A 21,519-nucleotide genomic window follows, 5' to 3' on the forward strand; every position below is an offset into this window, starting at 1 on the left:
GATGTCCTGAGCCACAGCCACATCCATTTGCACAAGTCTTCTTCCGCAACATTTCCAGATATGAATTTTATTGAAACATTTTATATCTTAACCACTTATCCAGCTGAGCTTGGATGTTGTTTAGTCAGCAGTCATCACAAGGTTAACCACACACACTCTCACCAGTTACTCTAATAAGCACGCTTTTGGATTGTTTCCTAGAGAAAACCCACACAAACAGAGGCAGAACATCCAAAGATCACACAGGAGGTGGGAACTCAGAACCCTCTCGCTGTGAGGGTGCCTATCTAATGAAATGTATCTCATTTTGTGAGTCAGCAACACTGCGTGTGCATACAGTTTGAGCAGAAGCTGAAGTTAGAGCCAACACATGCATTTAAAATATGTCATTTGTAAAGAGTGAAGATGCATGATTAACTTTGCAAATGATAACTTTCAGCTAACTGTTAAACTTCTGTCTTTTGATTTGCACTGAAAATTCACAGAAACATTAATGATCAGTAAAATATGTAAAAGCTGGTGGACAAGCTGAAAAAGGTGGATGTGAGTTACAGGTCCATCATCCAGCCAGCAGAGGGCATGAGAAGTACAGTGGATGACTTCCCATTACTGCAATATATACTGACCATTGAGAAGTTTTTCTTTTTCTTTAATATTATTAAAAATTGTTGACTGTGTGGAAAACAACATATGCAGTAGTTATAATAAATATAAACACATGTAAAGGGCTATAAAAAGGCTTGCACCAATTTTGTCTGCTTAAAAAATGAGGAAATACCTTTCTAGGAAGACACCTACAAGCTAAAGATGCTGAATATGCTCTCACCCTGTTTACCAGGAAGCTGGATTTTAGTCTCTTCTGCCTAACGTGCAAGAATGTGTAGCTTAAACTGTTATGACATAAGCAGGCCTTTGTTTCTCTAAATCTGAATTATGCATGGCTGAACTGAATCCTTCTCACACACACACACACACACACACACACACACACACACACACACACACACACACACACACACACACACACACACACACACACACACACACACACACACAAAAGCCTACTTCATCCATCAAAGTGTACAAAACATAAGCCTTTGTGTAAGTGTGTGTGTGTGTGTGTGTGTGTGTGTGTGTGTGTGTGTGTGTGTGTGTGTGTGTGTGTGTCTTTGTATGCATGTTTGTCCAAATATGCATGAGTCCATGGATACATACCTTTCGGTTCAATCATCACTTTTCTCTGTGGATGTCACTGTGTAGGACTGTTTCATAGAAAGCAAATGTATTTTAAGATTATTGCATTATTATTATAATATAACATTGCTGATGTAATAATACATATTCTAACAATTTCTCACCCCAGAAATAAATCTGATATGTATGTTCAGTGGTGTAAGAAGTGTAATATTTCTCTGAAATGAAATGTAAGTGTATTAGTATCATGAAAAGTAAACAGGAGGAATACGATACAAACAAATTCGAGTTGTCAGTGGAGCAGGATACAAACGTGTTATTAATATCCCTCCAAAAGTTGTCATGTTTTCTTCACTGTTTATGTTTGTGTCTTCAAATGAGCCTTTAGTGTATTTTTTAGTAACAGGGTAATATCAACAGCTGTCCCAAGGATCCACAGTTCATTGCTTCTCTACACAGAAAGGCCATGACCAGATGGTGGATTTGAACCAAGGACCTTCTTGCTGTGAGGCAACAGTGTACCATCACACTACCCAATAACATTTTTTTCAACAATCTACATCATACAGCTCAAAGACAAGCTATGTTATGCTTGAAATAATATCACATCAAAGCATGTAATAGACACGCCGGTCCACTGTGTCCTTTTCACGCTTTGCCTCTCCAAAACATGAAATGTACACTCATGCAGAAGTTGTACTAAACTGGAATAACAGCAGAGGGAGGTATTTTATTTCAAGCCAACATGAAAATAATCATGAGAAAGTGTTTAAACAGAGTTATTAATGCACTTACATGTAAACATATATTATCCCCATAGCTAATGATCAAGTACTTTGTGGCTTTAAATATATTATCTCCCCCTGCTATTAATGCAACTTCTGCATGCCCGTCCATTTCATGTTTTGGAGAGGCAAAGCATGAAATGGACACGGTGGACCGCTGTTGCCTTAATGCTCTGTGAACTGCAAAGTAAAGAGCCTGCAATATTAATCCAACAGTCTCATTTGCCTCCATGAGCAAGCACTTGGTGAGAGTGGGAAGGAAAAACTCCTTTTTAACAGGAAGAAATCTCTCCAGTGGAAGTAGTAATGACTGAATGAGGGTGAGGGGAAAGAATCGTCAATAGTGATGCTGACTTGCATTCAGTATACTCATCTGTGCATATTTGTTTGCTTACTACTGAATAGCAAACATTTGTTGCAAACTTGTATTCTGTGCATACTGAAACACATTTTTATTATTTGTGAGTGTTATGTATAATTGTGTATTTGTTTGCATGTATTGGCTTTAAAATAACAGTTCATGTAAGTTCCAGGAGCTGCTTTGTGGTTTGGATATCACTTAGGATAATTAGCAAAAAGAAATCCATACAGTAAAGCAGAATTTTTTAAAATCCATTATTAAGTTCTCTATAAAGAGGGTCATTGTTCTCAGTATCTTCCACTGAAAATTCAGTTCAATTAGTGCTAATGAGGCGGACAACACCACAAAGTCACAAAAATATGGATAGAAATTGTAGCAAGATTATACATTAGTGGCAAAGCTTTATCAGTGAGATGAACAGGTACTGGTAGATGTGTCTCTGCATGCCCCCTCAACAGGTGGTGATTGAAGAAGATGGCACTGTGGCTTAACAATAAGCTCAGAATGATATGATCAAACCTGGACCTGTTCAGCTATTTATATTGGTGTGAGCATCAAACTGTAGAATCGGGGGACTATCTGTAAGGTGTGACAATTTATGGTGTGATGAGAAATGCAATTTTTTTATTAATGAAAATATATTAGCGCCAGAAGAACTGCAATTTTGCTAATGATTTAAGTTTTCATTAACTGACTTTCCAATGATTGTGAAGCCATTCATCAGTGTCAGAGAAGAGCAGATACAAGACAGTGTCAGAGTCAAGTCACAGCGTATCAGTCACACTGTTTGGCTCCTGTGAGGCAACATGTTCAGAATTTGTATTGGCACATTGAGTGCTGTTATCTGTACTATGCATTTATCTGTTTTGGCACATCCATCTTCCCAAGAGAATGTGTTATAATGATTTGTCCTTTAGCTCAACCAGCAGGTCATGGTTTCCACTGACCTGCACATTATCTACACACAGTGGATTAACACTTTGTTGTCTGTCAAGGATATTATCGAAAAACCACTGAGCTGGTGTCGTGAAACTTGGAAGAAAAATGGGGACCAAGCAAAAACAGAACCCAGTACATTTTGGTTTGGATCTTTAAAGCTGCCATAGCTCATTTGCTTTGTTTGATGGTGAGGTTTCCAAAAGCCCTTCTAATTATTATTGTTAATAATTTGCCATTTCATTGTGTACACAGCATTCTGCAACATACGTTCTGTGTCAATGTTTTTGGACAGAGTGATGGATGGATAGATGGATGGATGGATGGAACCGATACTAAGTCCATCTTTTATGTAAATTCGATGGACATCACCTACGCTTAGTGACCCCTGCTACTCAGCAAAAAGTCTTACTGCCAAACGAAAACCTACAGAATCCCTCAGATGGCCAGAATCTTCTCAGATTAATTAGCTCATCAAAAGACTTTTTCCACACATGGCTTAAAAGTGACAGAAGATATATTGCTCGAATGCTAGAACGATAACAATTTGTGTGCTTCGTGCAAAGTGTATTTGCGATTGAAAATATATGTTCTTTGCAAATTATGTGCATGTAGAATTTCTACCATAGAAACGGCCACAGTATATTTACAATAATGAAAAACACTTTGCCTTTGTTAGCAGTTAGGTCCCAGCTACCAGGTGAGATGCATATAGCATTTGACATTTATTACTATTTACAATAATAAACAAAGGATAAAAGCTTGTTTATTACACTCCATTTAAAAAAAATGGTGTGTGCCTGTTCAATATGCATAGCAAGAAAAAGATTTAATTTGTTTGCATTTTAGCCTCTATGTTTTTACTTAAGCGTAATACAGCCGACTAGCAACAGCTTGACCACAGCTCTGCCTCACAAGAGAGTAAAGACACAGTAAACTCAGCTCCTTTACTGTTTGAAAGGCACTTAGATTAAACTTTTATTTGGTCAACATGATGATAAGCTTTTATAGACTGATGTCTATCATCTCTGTCAGGAGAAATTAAAATCTCACCGAATAAAACTTAACTTGCATATCTCTATGATGCTCTTTTAAAAAGGCAAAGTTTCTGGTTTCTTCATGAAGTTTGGATGGTAGTCCAAATGTCTTTAATGACATTTGCCATATAACTAATTCCATTACATAACATTTAACTAATAGTCCATTGACAATCTGTAGTTTGAGCCAACATAGTTGTTTTGTATGGATAACTTTAAAAGCCAAACCATGCTGCTTACAGACTACTTCAAATCACTGAGAAGAATTTAGGAAAAAAACCCAAATGCACAAAACATCTTCTTGAATCTCTTGCAGTAGGAATATCTTATACAGTTACCCATCACTTTATTAGGTAAGCCTGTTCAACTTCAAAGCAACATTAACATAAATATCTAATCAACCAATCCCAAGGCAGTGAACCAATCCTCTTGGGCATCATCAAAGATGATATGAGTGACTTTGAAGGTGGCATTGTTGTTGGTATCAAGCAGGCTGGTCTGAGTATTTCAGAAAACAAAGTATTCCCTCTCATTATTATTAAAATAATATTGTTTATATCAATATATTACTATATTTGCTTTTTAAATAATAACCTTGAACAGTGGGGGGACAGGTATGCAATTACTTTTACAAATGCTATATTGCAAAAACATACATAAAAATTCGATTTGCCTTAAGGGTGTGTGAAAATACGGTAATACATTTTCCAGTTTCTTTAAACATAGTCTTATCTTGGAGAAACAAACATGTTGTTTTGAGTGTGGATTACACCGGCATTAGAATGGATTGACCTTTTCAACAGCCAGAGGCACCTGCAGACCTCAGGGACTGAGCCCAGACAGGTGGGAGACAAGTATTCTGTGTCCTTGACTCTTAATGAGAATGCAACTTGAAACTTTTCACTGCAGTATTGCACTTTACACAAATAATGTGTGAATATGCCTTTTCAGACCCGGAAAATAAGCAAACATTCTTTACAAATGCAATTTGTTTTTCTGTTAAATCATATTAATTAACTATGGTATGAGTTTCTCTTGGATGAAAAATTTTAGGATGACATTTTAAGACACTGCGTGGTGTTTTGTGTTTGGCTCGAGTTTTCTCACCCTAAAAAACAAGTCAGACTGTGCTGAAAGCCCCCAGGGCTTGTTATGACTACATAACATGAGGCAGGCGTAGTGAATGAACTCTGGGTGAGAAGTGAATGGTGTGGAAAACATTGAAGGTTGTTACATGAATCAGTGTTTTTTTGGTATAAACTTCCCATTAACCAACTGTGCTGTGAGACAATCATCCTCTGTCTCAGCCTGTGTTAATCTAGTTTCTGTTGTGTTTGACATTCTCTACATTATTATTTGAGTTAAGAGTAAGCTACACTGTTAGTTTAACTACATATTTGTGCTTAATCTACTAAAAAGTACAAACAGTTTTTGCATACATTCAAACAGTCCAGAGTAAGAATGATCTGACTTTTTCATTCATTTTCTTCAGTCCTTATCCAACTTATCCAAAGCTGACACTAAGAAAGCGACAGGGTACATCCTGGACAGGCCACAAGTCTGTTGCAGGGCTAGCACCATGCCTCAACAGCACTATCTGTATTCATAAAGGAATGGAGATGGTTAGCAACAACACTCAGGTAGGTTGTGGTGTCTCAACATTGCTCAGGTGGTATTAAGGGGTCCAGAATATGCAAAAAAAAAAAAAAAAAAAAATCCCTTACACAATTGTACCACTGCCAGCAGTGTGATACAAAGCATGTCACAGTAAAAATCTAGACTCATCAGACCAGCTAATCCAATCTTTTTTTGTGCATTCAGAGATGCTCTTGTGCATATTCTGGTTGTAACAAGTGGCTATTTTAGTTATGCTTTGATTATACTCCATTGCAGAAGCAGACATGGAAACCTGAGAGTTGAGTAATCATTCTTATTATGCTTCTTAGATGTCCACCACCTGGATGCATCAGTAGTTGGTGCATTTTAATGTAAATTCTGCGCAGACAAGTGTGAATGGTCACAAAAAGCAAGCAAGTACATGGATGCCCACATTGAAGGTTCTAGAATATCTTTTACCTTGACAAGACCAAGGCCATGGTTGACTACAACTGGTAGTTTCTCTTTGCCAGGGAAAAAAGGATTTGTTTTAGAGTGCTTATTGTTTTAAACAGTGCCAAGAAAAATGAATTTCAGTGAAGGTCTAAGAAGAATTGTAGATTTATACAAACTGGGAAGGTCTCTTGGAGTCATTTCTAACCAACTGCAGATTCCAAGATCATCAGTTTAAGAACCGCAAGTTCAAGTTATTTGCATTTATGATGGTGTCGACCAAGAAAGAAGGCCCTGCTCCAGGACTGACACTTTCAAACCTATGAACACTGTACAAATGTCAAGCATGGTGTTGGTAGTATTATGCCACCATGGGGTTGTTTTGCTGCTTCATGGTACAGTTACATTACCTCCAGGAAAATGACCAATTTAAATGACTTCCATCCATCCATATTCTAATGCTTGTCCGGGTGTTTTGATAGCATAATCATTTCTTGTTTGCTCCCAAATAAAATTTCAATTAGAATTTATTGACATAGGTCTTAGAAATTGTAAAAGGAAAAAGAATATTCAGTGTGTCATATTATTTTCATAAAAGATAACTGCCATCATTAATATTTTGTCCCACGAAGAAACAGTGCTTTAATTTGTCACTTACAGATGTAACTTCTGATTCATCAATGAAAGTATCCATAAAGCAGAAAGGGGAAATAGGTCATGTTCAGTTAAGCTCAAGTAAGGAATGTGTATTTTGATTAACAACACCATTTAAGAAGTCATGCTTTTAAAATGTTTATATTTCCTATAATGAATGGGCAATGCCTAACATTTCCAAACATGCATCTAAAGTCATTTAGCCCTGGGGCAGACTGACAGAAGCGAGGGTGCCATATTGCGTCATCGGCCCCTCTGGCCAACACCAGTAGGGTAAAGTGTCTTGCCCAAGGACACAACGACCAGGACAGAGAGCCCGGGGATCGAACCGGCGACCTTCCGGTTACAGATACACGTCCTAACCCCCTGAGCCACGGTCGCCCCAAGTCATGGACATCAAGTCATGGACCACATCAAGTCATGGACCATGGATTGGCCTCTGAAGAACCCAGACTATAGCAATATTGAGAACTGAAGAAAAGGTAACCAACATTCAGACAAGAGCTTTGAATGTCCTCTGAGAATCCTGGAGGACTTTTTTTTTTAGCTAATTCTGAAGACTATTTGAAGAAACTGCAAGAAAGCATGAAAGGTGGTCATAACAACGATGCACAACTATGTTTTTGTCTTATATAGTTCATGTTCATGTGTGTTTTCACATTTCTCAATAGATCATTGCACCTGTGTTCAATAATCCTATACAATATTTTAAAAGGTGTGGCTCAATACTTTTGCACAGTACTGAAAGGATTTAATATCCTTTTTGTTACACAGTGTAAAAGGCCCTTGTGCATGCATCACTCGTTTCACTTTTGATTTAGAACAAAGAGAAGAGGGCAAACATGTTCAATGTGAGTTGTTTAATGATCGGTATGAGTCTGGGAGGGCTGCAGCAGCTACCTGAGTCGCTTTGAGGGAAGATGAGTGGGAAGGGAAGATCAGCTTTTCCCTTTCTGTCTTTGTTTTTTCATCCATTCGTCCCTTGCTCTCGTCACAGCTACGCAATTGGCTGCTTAAGGAGTGGATCGTATGGGAGGGGAGGGCGTCCACGGTGGGCGAACATGTCACTTGGTCCTTACAGTATTTGCTCCTATAAAAAGCAGCGCTTGTCGCGGAGGAGCTCAGACTTTCTCCGCTCAGGTGAGCCTTGCAGACAGAGATGCGCGTTATGGAGCGCACTTTCCGGGAGCAGCTCTTCTTTCTGGTGTTGTGCTTGTCCGTCCTCAAGGGAGACTCCAGGTATATTGAGGTAAGTGTCCGGACAGATACAGAAACTTCTTAGAAGATTCAAAGGTACAAACGAGACGCGCCAAACTTCTCTCCCACTCTCTGTAGAACAACGAAATCACAAAAGATGAATTATATTCATTTTTCAACTCGGAACTCAAGAGAGAAATGCCCGAAGAGTTGATGTATCGCCGACCTTTACGTAAGTCACGTGACATCTATCTATAATATTTTAAATAAACATATAATTGATGGTTTATGCTGGTTTTCCTTGTTTTTGTTTTTTAATTTTTGCAACTTATGCGTTTGAAGAACAGATAAAAGGGGAGGTAGCGTTTTTGTATACTTTTGGTAAATTAGACTTGTTTTCTGTCTCTTAATTTTGGTTTTACCAAAATTGCTCTCGATAAACACCTAAGTATAATCAATAGGCTAAAAGAGCTGGAATGTAGAGAATGAATGAAAACGCAGCAGAAAAATATATTTATATTAAAAAAGGATAATAAATATAATAAATAGTAATTAGAGTAGATCAATGTGTTTTCATTTATTTATAATTTTTCATATTTGGTTGGCAAAGTTTTCACATTCTTTCCTGGAATGCCTTTCAGGTTGTCTGGACATGGTTGCAGTGGAGGGCCAGTTCACCTTCACAGCAGAGCGCCCTCAGCTCAGCTGTGCCGCTTTCTTCATGGCAGAGCCCAATGAAGTGATCAGTGTGGATTATGACAGCGTTGACATTGACTGCACGGGAGGAGACTTCATCACTGTAAGCTAACAGCGCTTCTCGTGAAACACCTTCCCCCTCCTCTTATATTGAGCAAAATATCACAAGATGGGTAGATGCATCTGGTCACGTTGAGCTTGAAGGGCTTAAAACGTTATTTTATTGCATAATTTTTGTATAATTACAGGAAATGACATAGACTTTTTTGTGCTTTTGTGATAAAGCTTTTGCTCTGTGTTTCCATGTCACCAAATACTGGGGTCTGTTATCTTGGTTCCTAATTAGACAAAATGCTCTTTAAACATAAAGTAATTGGGCACAAACCTGCTTCCTTTAGATGAGCTACCTGAAAATCACTTCCCTATTGTTTGCATACTGGTTAAGTTTCGGCCTAAAGAGTTTAATATTCTTTCTCATCATTAGTAAAACCATCAAGAAATAATTTGCGATTAAATATAAAATTCTACTTAAAGCTTCTGTCTTTTAATATATATCCCATCAAGGTGTTCGACGGCTGGGTGATGAAAGGGGAAAAGTTTCCCAGCACACACGATCACCCACTGCCTTTGTTCGAGCGCTATGTGGATTACTGCGACTCTGGATCGCTGAGGAAAAGTGTGCGCTCTTCTCAGAACGTGGCCATGGTCTTCTTCCGCATTCACAGTGCCGGCAGCAGCTTCACCCTGACAGTCAGGAAACACACCAACCCCTTTCGTATGTAGACGGTCATTTTCAGAAGTAAACTCTAAAATTCCCTGCATGCACATAAACATAACCATTTGAGCTTTCAGCCCATTTACACTGCAATTAATGTGTAATTCAGTGGTGATACTGGCAGCCTGACATGGTGCTTTAGTCATCACTTGCACCATTAGTAGACAGTTTGCCACCACTGTGTTCCTGGATGAGGACCAAGGACAGGCTGCAAATGCTCTCCCACAGTAACATGAAAGGAAAGGGCAACTTAGATGATGAACCTGCTTTTTAAGTGTTTTTGAGATTGACCTCAGTGAAGGCATTAAAGTTTTCTTCATTTTCTTTGAAACTACCTGATCTTTACTAATTAGATATAATAATAATAGTGAAATAGTGCTTTGAAAAATGCTTGTGTAACAGACCACAAGCATAGAATTATTTTTGACCTTTTGACATTTGTCATTCAATGCAACAAATTGAAGAGGTACTTTAACACCATGTATATATGAATCATGCATGTACAACCCCAGCCTTTAGGTTATGTGTACATTCCTATGCTTCTATCTGAACATCCATCAAAGTGATCATATTTGCAACATCCACCCTTGTCTATTGTTTTGCAGCCTGCAATGTCATGTCACAGTCACCAGAGGGCAGTTACACAATGGCGATCCCACAGCAGCACAGAAACTGCAGCTTCTCCATCATATATCCAGTAGAGATCAGCATCTCAGAGTTCAGCCTGGGCCACTACAACCACCTCCCCAAGGTAAAGAAAGTCACTAAACACCCTTGAATATTGCCACAGTGCTTTTAATTCATCTTCAGTGTTACAGGGTTTCTCAGTTTATATAGCAACTGAAACCTTAAGTAAAAAGTGATTTTTGCATTGAGAATATTAGTGATTTTAAGTGACCAGACCCCTAAAATTATAACAAATTCAGATCTCATACTAAGGTATAAGGTATATAAGGAATAAGATTCAAATCAGTTATGGAGTGATTTAAATGAGAGTCACAACAAGGTGTAGCTCCAAGAGATGAAATGGCACCAGCCTGTGCTTTCTCTTAGCTCTAAACAGAATAACATCAGCATAAAAAAAGGTAAAAAGCTTTTAAAGTGTGCTTGGTAGGACATTTTCTTTTTTTACAAACTTAAAATAATTTATCTTAGGATATTTTTTATTAAAAAACATATTATCATAATATATGTTGTCCTTAAAAATTCACTATATGTACCTTTATTTTGCACAATAAGTATTTAGTATTTGTTAGTTAGTATTTGTATCACACTCTATGTTGATTTCCATAGAGATCCATGCCCGGATGTGCAGAATCAGGAGACTTTGTACAGCTGCTGGGGGGAAACGGCATTGATACATCAAAGCTGCTTCCCATTACTGACCTCTGCATCGCTTTCACTGGACCAAGTAAGTGCACACCATCTCTCTGCCTCCTCTTCTCTTTAAATAAAACACCAGTCAAGACTTAAGATTTCCTTTTGCTCTACCTGCAGCTCACATGAAGATTGGCTGTGATAACACTGTGGTGAGGATGGTGTCCAGCGGGAAGTTTGTCAACCGCGTGTCTTTCAGCTACAGGCTATTAGACAGCCAGGAGCTACAGACGATCAAACTCAACAACGTGGAAGATTTCTGTTTCAATAACTGATCCTAACAGGATCTTATGTGACAAATGTAGCATTTGACTGCAAATGTTTTTAAAATGGCTTTAAGTGAAAGTAACAGTCAGTCCCTCTGATTAGATAAAATGTCTGAGGACATTGAAATAAAAGTGTATGAAAAATAAAAGATAAGTGTCATAGGACTATTATGATATTACACACTCGACTTTACATTTATTAAAATAGATTTTTCTTTTAAATTTCATTCATCTTATTGTAAATAAATTTAATTAAGTGTCCTTTTGTGTTTGGTGGAACCACACTTGTTTTTATATGCTGTGAGCGCCCTGTGTGCATTTATCAGAATTAGACTTATAATGTTGTTTTGGGAGTTTGTCATCAACATTCTTGATAAGGAATGGTGCTAAAATGAATGTCACCTTCTGTTTGTGTGAGTACTGGTGATGTGCTGAATCATGGACATGGAGGGTGAACGTAAAGTGAGGGAGTATGCCATCGCCATTATGAGGGGATTTGATTAAAAAAAAGACCAAAAATGTTTTTTGTAATAAAATGATATTGCATGACAAAGCACTCAACCGGGGTTTTCTTATTATAAAAAAAAAGAAAGAAAAAAATGGACTCTCTTTTAATTCATTCATAAAAAAGCAGTCAGATCTCAGGTTTTAAGATATTACCTTTATTTGACCTTTTGACCTCTACTTTGACCTTGGATTTGATCTCCTAGTACCAGAAAAATTTTTAAGCATATTAAAATATCCCAAAGATAATATAAGCTATTAACGTGGGTCAGATCTATCTATCTATCTATCTATCTATCTATCTATCTATCTATCTATCTATCTATCTATCTATCTATCTATCTATCTATCTATCTATCTATCTATCTATCTATCTATCTATCTATCTATCTATCTATCTATCTATCTATCTATCTATCTATCTATCTATCTATCTATCTATCTATATATCTGACCCATGTTAAAGTAATGGACTGAACATACACACACCCACTAGCACTTTATATAGCCTCTGTAGAAATTAGCCACATATTTAACTTATCTTAACTGCACTACTGTATAATTCTGTATAAACAATCATTCTGTACAATATGATAATTATAATTCTACAACTGTTTATAACTTGCATATTTCTGTATAGTTTCATATTTATATCCTCTTCATAGACTGTACATAGCTTGTATACCCACTACAGCCTGTACATACTTATAGTTATAGCATATTCATAACATACTTTCATACCGTGTACATTGTAACATACCCATAATAGACACATTTTTGTACCTTCATACCTATAACAGACCCATTTCTGTAATATATCTATATCATGGCTAAAGCACTTCTGGATGGATGCAAACTGTATTTCGTTGCCTTGTACTTGTGACATGTGCAATGACAATAAAGTTGAATTCTATTCTATCCTATTCTATTCTATTCTAGTTTACATCGACTGGTTATTTTGCTAAATGCTTCCTAAATCTTTTTTTTTTTTTTTAACTCATGTTCACCCTCTAGCATGCTTAAATAATCCAGTTTTTGGCTCCATGCTAACATTTGGTGCTTTTAATCTATATACACAACATAGAAATATTCATGGTAAATGTAGATTGCCAAAAAACTAAAACAGAGGTGGAGTAGGGTCTGCAAATCTTAATAAAATGTGTCTGTCATCTCTGTCACAACTACAGTTATGAATGAGTTATTTGCAAAGATATAAGAAGAAACATGGATTCACTGTTGAAAGTAATTACGTGTCACCAGTTAAATGCAGGAGATTTAGGGCATATCAGGTGAAGTCAGACATTGTGGGCTCCTGTCTTAGCAAACCCATGTCTGCAAAACCATCATGTGTTCAGTGGAGTACGTGTTTCTTCATCATTACCTCATATGTGGAATGATGTCACTGCCTTTGATGACTGTCCTGGGTACATAACGAACTCTTGTTGTCACTACAGAGAAAACAGCAGGCGGTATCTCTAAAATATTAATGCCTGAATCACACAAACCAATGGGGCGACCTGTGATTAAAGGCCTGAAGGTGTATTATCATTGAGAGACATGTGCAGGCACAAGCTGGTGATGAACGACTGCCCAAGACTTTATAGCCAACAACTGTAGGTCTGTATGCGTGTGTGTATGTGTGACAGTGTCCTGAAGCCACATTGGTGGTCTTTATCTTTTTTGAATAGTGTGGACAAAGTTGGATACAAAACATATGTGCCGCTGCTGCTATTGACGCTAAATAATAACCTTGTATTTATATTTTGTGAATATCAATGAAGAAAACTGTCACCTGTGCAACAGTGTGCTTCACAAAGGTGTTGTTCTTAATAGTTTGTGGATACAAAAGCAATGAGTGGCAAGACCATTAGGATCTCAGATGCTTTACAGCAGAAAATCCTTTTTGTTAAAGCCTATGTGTTACATGTTTTTCTAATTACACGAGTGTACATTACACCGACTGTACCATCATTCTCAATTATGTTTATATGTTTAAAAATGTGTTCTGTTGCACTGTGTTACTAAATCAAGCAGCTTCCTATGTATTCTCTCTGTGCTCAGTGATGTAGTTAATGAACAAGCCAGATGACGCATTTACTCCATGACACAAAGAATCTAAGACATTATTGGCTTTTTCCTGTCCTGTGCGTACAGTATGATAGACGTTGAATCGTCAACCAAAGCTTTGCAGCAGCCACATCACATTCTTTGTATAAAGCCGTAGTTTAGTTCAAATGTTCCTCACGTGTGTATTTTGGACTCACAGCTTGCTTTTGATGCTGTCAGTTATACCGAACTACTCTGTTATTCTACAGAAAATTATGTTTGACATTTGAATCTGGCCTTTCTCAGCGAAGATGATTAATTATTTGTCGATCACTCAACAGGAGATTAGAGCAGATACAGGCACTCAATATTTTGAGTGCAGTGCATCTCAAAATATCACAGTTGCATAATCACGACGCCACTTTTCAGCAATATTTTTTGCTTTTATAATATCCTGTATTGCATTAAATCTTTACAAGAAATTCAAGACTTTTGTACCCTATACATACACACATTTAGGTTACACACATTGTGGATCTTGAACCACAATGTCACATGATGAGGTACTAAAAGTGTTTCTTACATTTCCATACAGGTTTGAAATTGAACATTATACATTTAACAGACCCACAATTCCTGTTATAGATGAACAATTTATGGAAACATGAGCACTGTCTTGAAGTCCAGAGTACTTCTCCTGGTCGTGTAGTTTCTTTAAACCACAGTAATATTGGAGTTCAGGAAGTGTCCTCTTATTTAACAAATGACCCCAAATACATTGTAGCTCAGTGACACAGAACATGCTCAGTTTCTTGCCAAAGGTCACTACTTACTGAAAGCCGTAAAGTAATAAGACAGGCAGGTGCCAGCAGTCGTCTTTGGTCACATATCAAATCCTATTTAAAAATGATCTTTGATATTAAATATCCTTTATACTGAAAATCATATTTGCTGATCTTCACTGACAAAACTCCAAAGAGTCCATATGTCTGTTTTGACAAATAACATTAATGATTAATTGATGTCCTTAATTAATCATTAATGACCTTACTGTAATTAGAAAGGCCTCCTGGGAAGTTTAGCTCAAACCCAGATTTCGTCTTGAAGCAGCTTCAGTTTAAAATCTCGGCATCAGTTTAGTAAATTCTTGAGTAGAACAATTTTCAGTGAAGAACTGCACCAGTAAGTGATACAAAGGCTGGACTATCAATGAGAGACAGATCAGGCCATACATGTTCCAGCAGGGGCAGCAGGAAAGTGTTTTTTCTCTTGTCCTCTTGTCATCCTCTGATGAGCACACCACTTTCCCAGATAAGGCAATCTGTTGTAGAAAGTCTGCCCCCCTTATTTGTTACTAAGCAACACCAATATGTGTTTAAAATAAATATTAATTTGTTCTTTACAAAAACAAAAACAAAAAAACCCCTGTCATTTTCATTTTCTGGCTGAGTCACAGGGGAGGCTGACCAAGCAAACATGACCAGACTTCATAAATGAAGCTAACTATACCATTTTAATCAAAATACATTATCATCATACATTAAGTACAAGGTTAGTACACAAAGACAACATGCTTTATTCCCCTAAATACAATCTAATAATCTGTTAGGCTGCTTATCCCTCATGTGTGGTGTCGTTTCCACAACTGAGTTCTCATTTTCTTGATTCACCTAGTTATATGAGAACCAAAAAACCAAATACAAAAAACAAGCATCTAGTCCTTTTTATAAATCGGTGGTAGTGGGAAATAAAACTTCATGAATTTTTAACAGAAAACAACTTGGACCTTCTTTATATTTACAAAAAAAAGAAAAGAAAAGAAAAGAGCCACAGTTTGCAGGTGAGTCAGAAGTGGATGGGAATACACAAACCACACGCTTGTGTATTCCCACTGATATTCCCAAGCCCTAACCCTAACCCAGACAGTGTCTGATGTAATACCCTGTGCCAAACCACATATTTTATTGTTAACCTCAAAGAAAATCTATTGAATAATGTTGCCTTGACATTTTCTTAGACTTTGAATTTAGTTTGTGTGATATATAAATAAAACGTTGCTACTAATAGCACACAGTCAGTATTGGAAAATAAAAAGAAATCTCTAATAGGGGATTTTATATTATATTTAAATTATCTTCTCTTATTAGTTTATGTCTTATTATTACAATATTTCTTTACAGATGTAAACAACAAATGATTTCAAATTTAAATGCTCTCTTCACAAAGTTTTAAATGCTTATCAGAAAATTAAGAAACCAAAAGCATTACACACACACTCACAAACACAGCTCACTCCTAATGAGGAGTTCTGGCACGAACGGTGACGCACAGAGTGACGAAAAGGGGGAGCGGACAGCATGTGGGAGATAAGGGCTCGAGGCATATTTTAAAGACGTCACAGGTAGCAGCTACATTTGGATGGCTGACACTTGGAGTGAGGAGAAACTGTCCCAAAAAGCTACAACTGTGCTCAACTCAGTCAATTGAAATCACAATTTTTGTGCCATATTTGGTAAAACTGAAAATACTAATCTGAGGCACATTTCCTGGATTGATTTCCTGATGCAGTTTTATCTAGAGTTTTATAAACAACAACAAAATGTGTTCAGGGAATGAGTCTTGTACTTTGCCAAGTGCTAGAGATCAATAATACTAATAATATTTCATCAGTTGTCTCTTATGTCCTCTTTAATATCCCGTTATCTCTCTTTGAAGTGTCAAAAACACTCTTCTTTTTTTTAAACAATTGTTTAATATTTAATATTATTTGTTTTCTCCATCCTCTTACATTATATTAGGTATAGATTAAATTATGCTTTTTGGAATTATAGTTTTTTTTTTAACAAATAAGAAAATTACTACATTATATAAAATTTCTGCTTTAAAAATCTCTCTCTAGTAATGTCTTTGTGCTAGAAAGATGCAATTGTGCTTTAGGTGCAACCACTTTTATGTTAACAATTTCTTAGCTGCCCCATATAATTTGGATGCATTTCCCCCCACAATAGCTGAATGAATACACTGACACAGGACATGAAGATCTGATCACGGCTGATGACTCAAACTTTGTGTGATGGGTAGGGTTTTTTTTTTTTTTTGCTCTGCTAGAAGCCAGTTCCTGAACATGACGCTCACAGGAAATAAAGAGACAATCACATGAACATTCGGAAGAGGTTTGTGAAAGTGGAGGGCAATCACACGAGTGAGAATATAAATATCCACATTTCAAAATTATCAAATGACACTTAGAATTGATTGCAACCTTTTAAAAATTGAACAAAATGCATAATTATGGCATGGCATCTTCCCATGGGGTGATTATCCTGCTCGATTACAGCCAATCACAGACAAATTGCATTGTCGTGGTGAGGGTTTGTGCAAGCACCATCTGCTCACATAAAAGCATCAGACTTGCCTCTGGATTTTGTTTCAGTAATTTTGTCCACGTCACAGCTGAGAATATCACTGCAAATGAACTGTCTAGTTTGGTATTTTGGGAAATGGGCTGAGAGCAAGAGAAAAAGAGAGAGAGAAAGGGAGGAAAACCCTTAGAAAATACAGCTTCAGTGTACACTTTTGTCCTTCCCAAGGTGAGAAAAATCTGCATTTCTGCTTGAGGGGATGTTGTAGCTGTGTGTTTGGCTGATCCAGCTGGACCCAACTTGGGATCACCATGCGTCATAAAGACATAGTACACAGTCATTTCCCAAAAGGGAAACTCAGGTAGAAACTCGTGCTGAGTATTTCAGTTTTATGCTCATCTAAACTCATTTGCTTTACCTGATTCAGTTTGTATGCATATTATATATAACTGCACTGCAATAAACTGCACTCCATCTGTGTAGTCTTCCTATATGTCCTTAACGGGCCTGAACAGCTCTTTCAATTCAAAATTGGATAGAAATCGAAACAAATTAATCCAGTTGTGCCACAATAAAGAGCTAATAACCCCACAGCTGTGTATTGTGAGCCTTTGGAGAGGTGTGGGTTCCTTGCAACCTTTAAAATTGTATATTAAGTATTTAACTTGAACAGCTATCATTAAATGCCTGATGCTTTTCACATATTTTAATTAAATCAATTACCTGTTTTCTTATGATACAGTTTTTGGTACAATGTTGCATTTACTATAATAGTAATTTTATATTGTAACAATTTACTGTTTTACTGGAGTTTGAATGCACTGTAAGCTTTACAGGATAATACAGTCGTGCAAGACAGTGGATCAGCATAAAATAAGTCACACAGGATAGATTTACATTTATTAAGTGCATTTACTTTTAACATGATGTCTTCAAGAATCTTTAGTAGGTTTCATTTGTGGCCATATAAGAAATTATTGAAAGACAACGCTGAAGTCAAATCTTGTTCAAAAGTGCACAAAATACCACACATGGCATATAGCAGTGAGACATTTATTCCTTTTACAGGGGAACGCTTGGCTAAATCACTGTGGGCCTGCGTATTTTTCCACGACTCTAATTTTGTGCCAGGAAAAGGTAATTCCCCTTAGGGAACGGAGGCTAAGAGTAAATGCGAAACTGTTCATTGCATCCTTAACATATTAAATGAACATATGACCTTTAAAACTTCCAGACATCTGTTGGAACAAAATCTTGTAAGGATTTAGGAAAGGTTTTTAGATGACCACATTATCATTTTTAAGGAAAATACCTCTGAATTAATCAACATTAAGTTATTCTATTCTTTCTTTTGCAGACTAAACTAAAAGAAAACCAATTACACATTTATGCACAAAGGTTTGGATGAAACACTTCCATACACAAAAAAATCAACAATAACAACACCATGGAGGGCTTAAGGAAAGGGTTTTTCTAGTTATATTTATAACAAAAATAATAAAATAATTTGTAAAAGACAAGGTCGATGTGAGATCAAGTGATTGTTTAACAGCTCCAGTCTGTACATTGTTACATTTACATCCACAAATGACAATCCTATGCTCTGGGAAAACTACGACACAATTCAGCTACAGCTTAAAATGTGGATGGACATTGGGTTTTTTTGGACACCTATTTCTTTTTTTTCTGTTGCTCTTGGAAGAAGTCGTTGCAGGCAACAGTCAGAGCTGCCACCAACACAACAAACTCATTGAAATCCACCTCGTTGTCCTTGTTAGAGTCCAGGTCATTCATGATTTTCTCCACCAGCATGGGATCTTTCTGAGACTGAAAACAAAACACAAACAGATAGTGATTCAACAAATATGCAACTGGAATGATTATGTCTTTGTGACTCTTGTAATGCCTTGTAATGATTTTTCCATAAAACAAACTTGTTACCAATATTATCAACTTCTTAGCCAAATACCTTCAACGCTTCTAAGCTTCCGGTAATAATGCATAAAATGTGACTGTTACTGGTGGTTGATATTGACTCAAGGCAAAGCCCCATGTCCGGTGGTGAGCAGAGTGATGCTGCCACTAAATGACCCGTGAGCCTCAGCTAATCAAATGCGACATTTATTACTTTGCTCATTTCCTCCATGACTGGGAAACAAGACGTTTTTTTTATTCGTCCTCTAACCTCCAAGGCACCAGTGATCTTTCTGTTGTGGCACTAAAAGTCAGCATTTCTCAGAAGGTTAAAATTAAAATCCACACTGGGGGTTAATTTAAATTAGAAAAAATATCACCACAGCAGTTTTGCATTTTCTAATGTAGTTTCAATTTAAATTTGGTCTGAAAAGCTCAAAGCTACGTTAAAATACAAAGTCACCTTGAGTGAGTCGACAGTAGACATAAACATGAAAAATGCAAGACTACCATTTTATCAGTAAATAAATCTAACAATCTTAATCAAGAGCACACTTAATTTGAATTTTGCATTACTTTTTTAAAATTCTTTCAATTCTATCAAGACAGAACATGTAGTAGTAAGTACTGTATCATGCTTTGGTTGTCAAGTGTCAAAGTTTCCTGTTGGCAGAAACTCAGGGTGAACGCCACTGTGTCTATTCTCAGAGGTGACTACAGCCCACAGGGATGTGATGACATCACGAGGGTGTCTATATTTGGAGGTGATATGGGTCACTGATGATGATGATGATGATGTGTGAGCACCTGAGGCCTCCCACCCACATGAAGGGGGACGGACAGTAACAAGAAAGATATCTGAAGGCATCAGGTTTTAGACCTTGGCTGTTTTGTTGATGCTGTGGTCTCAATCATTTGAAATTGCAGGCTTGTACGCGCTGCTATCACACAGACTCAGGGGCAGGGATTTATCTCAAATGACCTTATCTATCTCTCTCCCCGCATCATTTATTTGCCATGGTGGTCATGCGAGAGCCACAAGCAGTTACACTTTGACAGCAAGAAAGCAATCAATGAAAAAACAATTTCCTCCAACAAGGTCAGGATGTTACATCATTTGAACACATCACTCTTAAGATTGACTTTTAAGTGAATAAGACTTCAAAGTGTTCAAGATCCATAAGCAAATTAATGCAATTACTATTGGTCATTATAGTTCAGTTAATGAAATGCATAGTCATACTTCAGTACACCAGCATGTTCCCATTAATTTAAATCCATACAGGGATTGTGCTTCCTGTTGAAAATTCTGCATGACATCAAATCTTTGTCTAAATGCCGAACAGATAAAACAAACAACAAAATAATCATTGCATTTAAACATCAGCCTTACCGTGAGGAAGTCAGTGAGCTCACTGTTCAAGAGTTCCTTCAGCTCACCCTTGTTGAGCTTGTATTTATCTCCATCATGTCCCGAGTAATTGTAGAAAACTGTCATCAGTGCATCCATTGCACTCTCAAGCTGGCTTGGCATTTTGCTGGAGAGATTAAAGGTGCGCTTGCAGTTTCCTGAAAAATAATGTAAAACAAATAATACAAAAATACACATGCACACACACACATATGAAAAAGCATTACAACAACTATTAGCTCATAACAGTGGTGTTCCTACCTGGTTAGAGTCCTGCAAAAATGAGATCACAGACTCTTCTGAATGGCTTGTTTATCAGGAAGTCAGAGGATGCAACGTGGGATAATTAATTCCACAGGTGAGACCCCCATGGCAACAGTTCTTTCCAGGTTTTAATCAGTGTAGCTAAGTGAAAAACAAACCATGTATCATGGGTATTCATCAAATCCTGAGCCAGACGTGAGCCTTGACGCATGTGTATCTTAATATATCCCTGAAGTGAGTTCAGTACTGTGCAATATACTTCATTAGAGATAGAATAGGTTAAAACTTGCCTACCTGCTCTGATGTGTTACTCATAAAAGGGCAGCATGGAGATACTACTTAGAGCAGGTGCTTTCTGATCATAACAATGACAAATGAACACGAAGCATCTCATGGCTTTTATGCCTATCCTTTAAATATTCATTCATTCCTTTTATTTATGCATTTGCATTTTCTAAGGCATTAGGCATGGGTCTTTCAGCTGGATTAGCTATGAATGTTTACGCAATGAAAGATACAACTTCTGCCCAGTTGCAACTAGACACACTTTGTTGTAAAATTTGCTAAAGTTTCTCAGCCTTTCTGGACATTGGTGTTTTTTTCATTCACTTTTAGTCTAGTCCTTGTGCTGACTGTCAGGACTAACCAAAAAACCCAGCTCAAGAGCAGAGACCAAGACAGGATTATAGCC

At 37.1% G+C, this 21,519-nt stretch overlaps 2 protein-coding genes across 2 annotated transcripts; one reads left to right on the top strand and one right to left on the bottom strand.

Annotated features, from left to right (window-relative positions):
* Positions 1 to 8,092: 8,092 nt before the first annotated feature.
* On the top strand, positions 8,093 to 11,888 carry crhbp (corticotropin releasing hormone binding protein). The gene is made up of 7 exons (XM_085411354.1): positions 8,093 to 8,265; positions 8,352 to 8,445; positions 8,855 to 9,012; positions 9,474 to 9,684; positions 10,290 to 10,435; positions 10,978 to 11,095; positions 11,182 to 11,888. Exons 1-7 carry the CDS (start codon positions 8,176 to 8,178, stop codon positions 11,334 to 11,336), a joined length of 972 nt encoding a protein of 323 aa, XP_085267480.1. The 5' UTR covers positions 8,093 to 8,175; the 3' UTR covers positions 11,337 to 11,888.
* A 6,518-nt stretch (positions 11,889 to 18,406) lies between these two features.
* On the bottom strand, positions 18,407 to 20,711 carry s100z (S100 calcium binding protein Z). Its single transcript, XM_085411357.1, has 2 exons — positions 20,547 to 20,711; positions 18,407 to 19,066 (listed from the first exon to the last, which is right to left on the bottom strand). Exons 1-2 carry the CDS (start codon positions 20,685 to 20,687, stop codon positions 18,911 to 18,913), a joined length of 297 nt encoding a protein of 98 aa, XP_085267483.1. The 5' UTR covers positions 20,688 to 20,711; the 3' UTR covers positions 18,407 to 18,910.
* Between the last annotated feature and the right edge of the window lie 808 nt (positions 20,712 to 21,519).

This window comes from Rhamphochromis longiceps, linkage group LG7 (genome assembly GCF_057381845.1).
Source record: "Rhamphochromis longiceps isolate RC_006_pf linkage group LG7, R_longiceps_female_GT1.1, whole genome shotgun sequence".
NCBI classification, from domain to species: domain Eukaryota; kingdom Metazoa; phylum Chordata; class Actinopteri; order Cichliformes; family Cichlidae; genus Rhamphochromis; species Rhamphochromis longiceps.